General features: G+C 36.3%; 1 protein-coding gene across 1 annotated transcript; it reads right to left on the bottom strand.

The window, feature by feature from the left end:
• Positions 1-747: 747 nt before the first annotated feature.
• LOC116264777 (polygalacturonase-like) lies at positions 748-7,811 on the bottom strand. Its single transcript, XM_031645159.2, has 4 exons — positions 7,314-7,811; positions 6,580-6,869; positions 2,888-3,122; positions 748-1,181 (listed from the first exon to the last, which is right to left on the bottom strand). The coding sequence occupies exons 1-4, from the start codon at positions 7,764-7,766 to the stop codon at positions 933-935; spliced, it is 1,227 nt and encodes a 408-aa protein (XP_031501019.1). The 5' UTR covers positions 7,767-7,811; the 3' UTR covers positions 748-932.
• Between the last annotated feature and the right edge of the window lie 1,289 nt (positions 7,812-9,100).

Genomic DNA, 9,100 nt, shown 5'->3' with positions numbered 1-9,100 from the left:
CAGGTGGGAGTTCTTTGCCCTAGGTTTACCTTCGCACTATTCATGCTATATGGTGCCTTTTGAAGTTTTTGTTCATACAAAAGCCTATAAAAAATCTAGTATTACATGCTATGTACCTCACCAAAACAGCAAAAGCACCCGACGACTTGGTTGTGGCTAGGGGTGCGGGTGCGCCTTCAACGTGGCATTAGGCGTGGTCAACATAAATCTGGTGCAGCCAAACTGCATTGAAGTAATTTTTGTCATTTAATTTTTGTTTTTTGATAAATGATGATTATGTTTTTCAGTTTTTGTAGTTTTCCTGCATATACTATACTGTTTTTAATATTTTACTAAATACTTTTGCAGCATAATACTAGATATTATGTACTGCTCATAAATTCTTATATTGTATATGCCATATGGCCGTATATGCTGTTGTTATTCATAAGTTTTCCTAATATGGGAACATGATTTCTTATATGTATTAATTGCATAAGTTTTGTTTATATATATATATATATATATATATATATATATATATATATATATATATATATATATATATATATATATATATATATATGCTGCTTATAAGTTCTTTGCATGCCTTATATATGTTATATGTAATATAAGTTGTACATGTATACAATTATAAATTTATAATACTAGATATATAACAACTACTTATTTCATGCCTACTTATATTATGAGTAAGATTGTAAAAATCTGAAATCAAACTTCAGAAAAAAGTATATTATATGGAAGAAATAGAATGCTACAGATTTTGGAATCTAGGACATGACTTTGCATTATATATACATACACACTCTCTCGCTGCACCTGCAACCATGTTTCTTTGAAATTTCTGCACACCGCGGCCATGTGACATTGATTACAAGATAAATTCGTCATGTTAACTTGGAAGGCAGCGGCCAGTGAGTCCTAAACCGTCAATGTAATACGTTTAAGGTATCTAAAGACTGCAGACAGCTTGGTGGCAGCATCATGCCACTGGCAGTCCCAACTGCATTCTGGCATAAGGCTGTGGAGGGCTGGCCATTATATGTCAACTGCACATCTGCCATGTTGATCCCTTGGCACCAACTGCTAGCACTGCACTTGAGTTCAACTGCTATATCAGTTGCTGAAGTCCCACTGATATTTGTGTATGTAACATGTGATATCTTTACTCCAGAATCCTGCAAAAGCGTATAGTCAGTCATAATCATGAATGATCTCTTCATTTTTAGCTCTTCTCCCGTAGGAAAGGTCTTGCAGAAGATTAAAAAGAAAAAGGATTTTGTCATATCAATCCTGGAAAAATATCAAGTCATTAAAAGACCGTTACAATCGAAGTTTTGGTTGTGATCTAGAAAGCAACTGAGTTCTAAATAGCCATGGCCCTAACTAGTGCCCATAAAGCATCAGAGTACATGCTGCTCAAGCACTTTTCCCATTAGAAACTAAATCAAATAAAAGAGATTGAAATGAATCTTACCATTCTTTTGCTTAATTTGATGATGTTTGGAACTTTGAATCATGGACAAGGGGATCATGAAGTAAAGGATTAGTTATTTACTTCAATGTTGGTAAGTCGAGGAGTCGAGGACTATGTTGGAAAAAAAGCAGAACACGAAACTTAATAAAGAACAGAGGGCAACCTAATTTGAGGATATTGTAAGCATTCTGAAGCCTTAAACAATTTAACTTTAATGCAACAATTAAACTGATGGATGTGTTTTTTATTACTGCTGAAGAAATTTAGGTGTGTTCTTGACAAAATTGAAATATTAGGCATGTTTTTGTTGTTTCTAAAATTTCATAAGACATCCAAAATGTTCAAAAATGTTTTGGGACCTTTATAGTTATTTCTTTTCTATTATTTTCGCTTTCAAAAATCCACAAAGAATAGATATTTTCGTGTTTATTTCATAAAAAGTGAGATATGAAAACAGGCCTCATATTCAAGCCAATGATTGGGGTCAAAAGACTAAAAATGCCGAGAACTTAGAAAAAAAAGGTCAACCATATAATGATAGTAGGAAATTAAAAAGTTATTTTTCAAGAAAAAGATTAAATACACTTAAATGGAAGAAAAACACCCATAAGGATGGAAAAAGGGAAATGCCCCTCACAAGGCCATGCATTGAATTCTTGTGAAGCAACTCTGTGGGAGAAAATCATAGGTTCATTTAAGTCTGGAAGCAATGCAGAACCTTAAACCCTAAAGCATAAAGGTATATCATTCGATTAGAAGTTGGCTTACCCTAAGTAAATTAACATTAAAAAGAAAATTCTGTTGCAGGTTTGGGGGGGTGGCCGTGGAGAGTACACACTTTTTGCTTTCTTGGAAAACAATTTCAGAAGATACTCATTATGGATTACATAAGGAAATTTGAATGATATGGCTTTTCAGAGCCACCCAACCATCTAACAAGATTGTTCAGTCTATCATGATAGATGTTTAAGAGAAAAACAAGGAGAAGAAGGTCATGACATGTTTGTCATCTAGTTAGTCCGTCCCCTCTTTCCTGGTTAGATGGTTGGGTGATTTTGGAAGTTAGAGTCATCATTCACTCACTCATATATATATATATATATATATTTATATATATATAATGAGTGTGTGCTAAGTTGGATACTATGTTCTTTGTTGGGTATTGTCCAACCATATATCATGAGAATAATGTCTAACTGTTCCAAAAATATATCCCTAAGATCGGGGTAGATTCATGGAACACCTTTTAAAATGTTTTATAAATTGATTCATAAAACAATAATTTGTGCCAAAACAAAAGCAATCAAAATGGAAGCAGTGGTACCATGATGCATTTAAAATTGAGCTTTAATTTTTGAAGCATGTTACAGAAAAAAAAAATGTGAGGATGTGATTAACGGTACGCACCTGATCATCGGAACAGTCTTGCCCATCGTGGGGGCAATAGCGTTGATCAATGATGATGGGATGCTGCACATTGTTCATAGTGGCCCCATCAAACACTATGGCTTGTGCAAACCCAGTGCTGCTCCTGGCCCATGCCTTTATTCTCAACCCGTTTAGTGTCCCTGTCAGCACCACATTCCTCACTTGAACATTCCTCACTCCAGCTTCATTAGCACTCTTTCCAAGACTCCCAATACTTGCCACCAAGAAATAAACCAAATTAGTCATATGCTTTAAAACAAAGCAAAGCATATATGATAGGTGCACATGCAGTGTGAAAGTAAAAAGCATCCAGTGCGTTAATACTGAAGTTAAACGTGTCAAGAAAATTAATGCATGCTTGCAATCACGCCTACATATGAAAGCATACAGACTACACACACACACACTTAGGGCTGCACAATGAGTTGAGCCATCTTGAGCAGACTCAAACTCACTCATCAAAACTTGACATGAAACTCATTTACAAATTAGTCATGCTCGAGTTCAAATAAATACTTGAAATGTTAAACATGTTAAGTTTTGAGTTATCAGAACTCAACTAGTTTAAACTTATTTGGCTCGACTATTTGAATATATAATGAAACAGTGGTTAAAAGAGTAACTACTAAATGAGTTAAATGAGTTAACAAGTTTTCTTATAAGAAAAATAAGCAAGTCATATTTAACAAAAATGAGTTAAACGAATAGAGATTGAGCTCCACAATGTATTGTTGAGTTGAGCTCGAGACTGTGCTATGGAGCTTGACTCGAGTTTGAGCTGAGCTCGAGCTCAAGCTTTCTGAGCCAAGTCCAGCTCGAGCTCAAGCTGGCACAGCTAGAGCTTGACTCTCCTCATGTGCAACCTTACACACACATACACGTGTGGAAAGTCACAAGTTCCACAGAACTCAATAGGCTTGGTATGCTTCAAATCAATTAGCTCTTGGGAAAAAAAGTTAAGCATCAAGAGTTTTTTTTTTGTCTACCAAATCACATAAGGGAAATCAATGAAAAACAAAAGGTTGCTTTTTTTACTAACAAAATTTAATGAAATCAATCATGTCATTTTCTTGAATTGGACAAAAAAGAACGTATGTTGATCTCTAAGGCACCAACATTTGTTCTATAAATTCTAATATGGGTTGACTAGAACCTATCTATAGGAAAATTGAAATGAGTCGGCCAATTCTCTTGCAGGTCGAATATTTTTTAAATTTTGTATCACTAAAAACTATTGCAAAAGATGTGTTTTAAGGTTAAACTGTGGCCAAGCAATTGGCCATCTCAAATAAATTTTCGACAATGGTTTTTAGTGACATAAAATAAAAAAAGTAACCACAATTTCTCTCCCATCGCCTCTCCCTATATATATATATATATATATATATATATATATATATAAAGAGTGGGAGAGAAATTAACATACACACACAGAATATATATATATATATATATATATATATATATATATATATATATATATATATATATATATGTGTGTGTGTGTGTGTGTGTGTGTGCACGTGTGTGTGTGTGTGTGTGTGTTAGTTTCTCTATGTGTGTTTGTGTCTATGTGCATATGGGATCTAGATGGAGGACACAATCTCTTATGTTTGAAGCACGGATGGAACCGGAAGCACCCCTTGTTTCAAAAAAAGGAGGATGGGTTAGCTTTAGTAAATGATTAAATATTTGGGCACCATACGAAACGGTGATTAGACCATAAAGTTTTGTTAGAAATCCATTTCTGATCTGTTAATGAGACAGGCCCAAGATACTTTGATCTCTTATCTCTTATGAACAAAAACAAAAAGTGTGCTTCATATAACGCTTCACGAAATCAATTAAAGTAAAATTTAAAATCCTAACAGTTTGAATTATTTGCATGTATGCATTCAAATTTGGGTTTTGTCATGGTTATGTTTAACTATAGACCTAGAATAACAAACAAAATCCCAGTACAAAGTCCCAGTCCTGGTCCAACTATATGTGCACTTGGCCACTATGTAAACATGAATTAATCCTCAAAGGGGTTAGCCCAATGGATGGAGCAAAATTGGTCAGTGTCTAGTCTCTGTTACGTCGTGATGTCAATTTTCTGTTTTAAAAAAAAGAAAACACTAAAATGCAAGTTAAAGCATAGCAAGGACACACCTCAAGACACTGAATGCATGCTTAGTATCTTGTGGAATGGAGAAAAGAGTGAGAGCTTTAGCTCTTAGCCAAATTGTAGGATGAAATGCTCTTTCAGTTCACACCGAAGTAACAGTTAATATGAGATGACAAATTTGAGATTTAAACAGTTAATATAAGAATGAATCAGCATGTGCACGTGCACAAGCATGCACCTCTGCAGGTGCTGAAAGCAAGTTGACTCTGCACTCCAGGAAACCATTGCTTTGGCGGGGACTGTTAGAAAGAAGGTGAGGTTCCTGAGTATGTGGCTTGAACTTAATGACGACAATGTTTGTATAAATTAAGATTTAGGTGTCCAAACTTCTATGTCCTTTTCAGGCCGTCCTGATATGGTTTGGATTTGTTTACAGATCACCTACACCTGAAGTCAGGTTGCTGGGAGAATTTCTTCTTGATTTTCAACTACATCATGAATAACCACTTTTACCAAAAGATTGCTAAGACTTTTTGTTGAAGCTTGCTGCCAATGCCTCAAAAAAAACGCCTGCAGATAACGCTCAAGATTAGAAGTTGGCTTTTCTAAAAGGAATTAATGCTTGGTTCATTTGTTATATATTAAATATCCAGATCTTAATTTCTTTTTGTTATTATCACATCATTGTAATCTTTTTTTTTAGATTTTTTATTTGAACAAATATCATCTTCTAGAAGAAAATATTCTGATGCTTTCAAAATTGATAAGATAATTGTATCCTTGTACTCCAACTTCCGGTCATATATAACAATTCCCCATAGTCACAACAACCTTTTTTTTTTCTGGTTAAAATATTTAAATTATGTACCAGACCATTGCCATTGCAATACTTTATCCGCAAGTCATTAATATTTACTGCTATTCATAATTGCAAAATGCAACTATCATTTAAATTATGGGGAGTTTAGCCGGTTGCACCAACTGCTGGCCAAATCAGTACCGCAGCCACGGGGACAAAGCCAAAAAAATCTTTTTTATTACATGTCAATTTTGTTTTTTTCAAAATCTCAGCGTAGTCAGGCCTCCTACCCCCTTCCCTGTCTCCATAGATTCGGGCCTCCGCCACCCATTGAACAGAGTCCTCCAAACCGACTCCATATTCATAGGCCGAACAATCCTTACTGGAAGACGGGAATTAAGCGCCCGAAATATAAAAAGAAATTGATAGGTATTAGATATTTAGATGTTAAATGAATAAAAATAATTTTATCATTCTCAAGTTGAACAGTTGACAGAAAAAAAAAAAAAGAATGACAAAACATTTTAGTTATCTAAGTATTACTTAGTTCACACTTTTTTTCTCTTTATTCTCAAATTTATAAAAGACTTAAGAGCTTACATTGTTATATATATATATATATATATATATAGATATATATATATATATATATATATATATATATATATATATATATATATATGTGTGTGAATTGAATTGGTCGATCCAAAAAAAGGATAAACGCTGTTCATTTATTTGGCAAAGGGAAAAGTTTAAGTGCACCTTATTCCATGTCCAGGACCACAATTTACTTGCTCTATCAACAGGTCTTGGGTGCCCGGGCCAACCGAAATGCAATCATCTCCTGTGCCAATATCCGAGTTGATGATTGTAACCCATCTTGACTCCTCCACATGTATGCCGTCAGTGTTGGGGCTCGTGCCGGCGGCCAAGATCTTGAGCCCTTCCACGGTTACGTTCCGGCAGATGTCGATGACAATGTGAAAGAGCTCACTGTCAACGGAAGTGACGTTGGTCAGCACCAAATCGCTGGAGTTCCTCAAAAGTAGCGTCTGCAGAGAAAGAGAAAGAAAGATTCATATGTATATGAATGTGAAATTGGAATAGAAAGACTGGGAGTCTCTTTAATCCTCTGCCATATGAGGTGGCTGTTCAACTTCCTGTGAGAAGAAAGTAATATCGAGACTAATGGTTATGATTTTAACTTCCGAGTTACACAACTTAATGGCTACCCTTTAACGACAATGGATCAACAATGCAAAGCCATTGGTTGTCAATTCACTAATAAGATTTTGAAGTTGAAAGAGGTGACAACCAGAGATTTACTTGCAATACTGTCAACGTTCACGCATGTTGGATTGGATCATTAGAAAGGAGATAGGTGAGAATTGAGTCGTTGCGAAGAAACATAATATCTTCAAAATATTAACAAATTTTTGTCAGCTGATTTTGCCTTTTCTTTCAATAAACATGAAAAAGAGAAGAATCTCGCTTACCGATGCCCCAGAGGGGCACTCCCCATCTTCAGCCTTGCATGACCAGAGAGAAGAGCCCTTGCCATCAAGGTACCCACCCTTGAACGTCAGCCCCCTCACGCTTTCAAACATGAGCCAGTAGGACGAATCACTATACCCCTCGGCCTCCGTCCTGGCGACCAATCTGCCGCCGTCGACCACAAGAGTGATGTTGTCATTGGCGCAGGGACCGGAGAAGGCCGTGGGATGCACCAGGTAGTGGCCGGAGGGGACATATATCGTTGCTTCCTCTGTGGAGCTGCAAGCTTCTCTCCAAGCCCTCAGAAATGCGGGGCTATCATCGGTCGCCCCATCCGCTTTGGCTCCATACTCACTCACCACTATATTATTGAGTGATTCAGCAATTTGGGAGTGCAACACTATGAGAGCCCAAAGGATCAGAAACACTGTTACTATGGTGTGAGAGTCTTCCATTGTCAGGATGACGAAGGGCGCGGGGTTATGATGGCAGCTTTAGGCTCTGATGTTGAGGTGACGGAGGGATGCTTAAATAGCCATATATATGCATTGATAATGCACATGTAGCGGATTCGCTGAAGGAAACCACATTCTAGGTGGTGGCTGGGTCCTCCATGACAAATTTATGTCACAAGAAAGAGATTGTAAAGGAAGCTCCATGGGATGCGTCCGTCGGAACTCAAATAACAGAGGGAACAAATTGGTTTCTTTGGTCGAATTACTTTTCCATGAGAACCATTAATTTGTTCACATAGGAGTACTGGAATAAAAGCACAGCCACATCCAGGAATTGTGTGCGTTGATGTAGTCGACTGCCTGATTTACATGTGTAATGTAAGTTATAAACCAAATGAGATGATAATTATCTTTTATGTTGGTAGCTTCTTAATGAGTTTTCAATCTCTACAACCACTTCGTGTTAACATGTTCAAAAGACCCTCATATTCTCGATTCCTAAAAAGATCACATGGTGAAAAATTAAGTTACTTGTATAAAAACCAAGTTATTTTTTTAAAGAATCGGAAATATCCTTCAAAGAGAATATATTTCATTTAAAGAAATTAATTTTTCCTTCTCTCTTTTTCTTTAGTTCTCATCCTCTGACTAATATTTTGGAGTCTTTGGCTTTCTATACGTGTAACTTAACTTCCATTATATGATCTCCTTCCAATCGATGACCTACTTGATTATCATCATATCTGCCATATATGAACCTGCTAAGCCCTATATAAGTATATATATGTGAGATAGCTTAAAAGGGATAATTCTCTTCCTTTCTCTTTCTTAATTCTTTTTTATATAACTTCTATTTGAGAAGCTCAACAAAAATGAAATGATCAACTCCTCCAGACTATGGCTGCTGCCACGTTGTCATTTTGATGAGGTGGGCCAGCGAGGATGGTGAAGGGCAGTGCCTCGTGTCTTAAGGGTATTATTAATGTTCCATTATGGTTATGACTGTACATAATTGGCTGTTGCGGTCCTTGCCGAGGCGGTACAAATTTTGCTTGTTAGTTTGGTATGACGAGTTTTGATAAGGTTTCACTCATTAATTAGTTGGGTCTATGTCTATTCCCGCCTATGCACACATATGGTGGGTGGAGCTAGAATTTTTTTTGAAGTGGGCTGAATTAAAGTTTTTAAATTTTAACTAGGTCCCAAATATCATTTTTCAAAATTTTGTATACTTTACAAGTGAATTTGAAGTGAAGTCAAGACCCATGCAGGCCCCACCTTGGCTCCGCCCCTCCAGCATTCACTTACTTTTACACATGATCCAACCTTCACTT

Source organism: Nymphaea colorata, chromosome 11 (assembly GCF_008831285.2).
Source record: "Nymphaea colorata isolate Beijing-Zhang1983 chromosome 11, ASM883128v2, whole genome shotgun sequence".
Classification (NCBI taxonomy): domain Eukaryota; kingdom Viridiplantae; phylum Streptophyta; class Magnoliopsida; order Nymphaeales; family Nymphaeaceae; genus Nymphaea; species Nymphaea colorata.
Note: the sequence above shows the minus strand (reverse complement) of the source record. Positions and strands in the feature narration are given on the sequence as shown.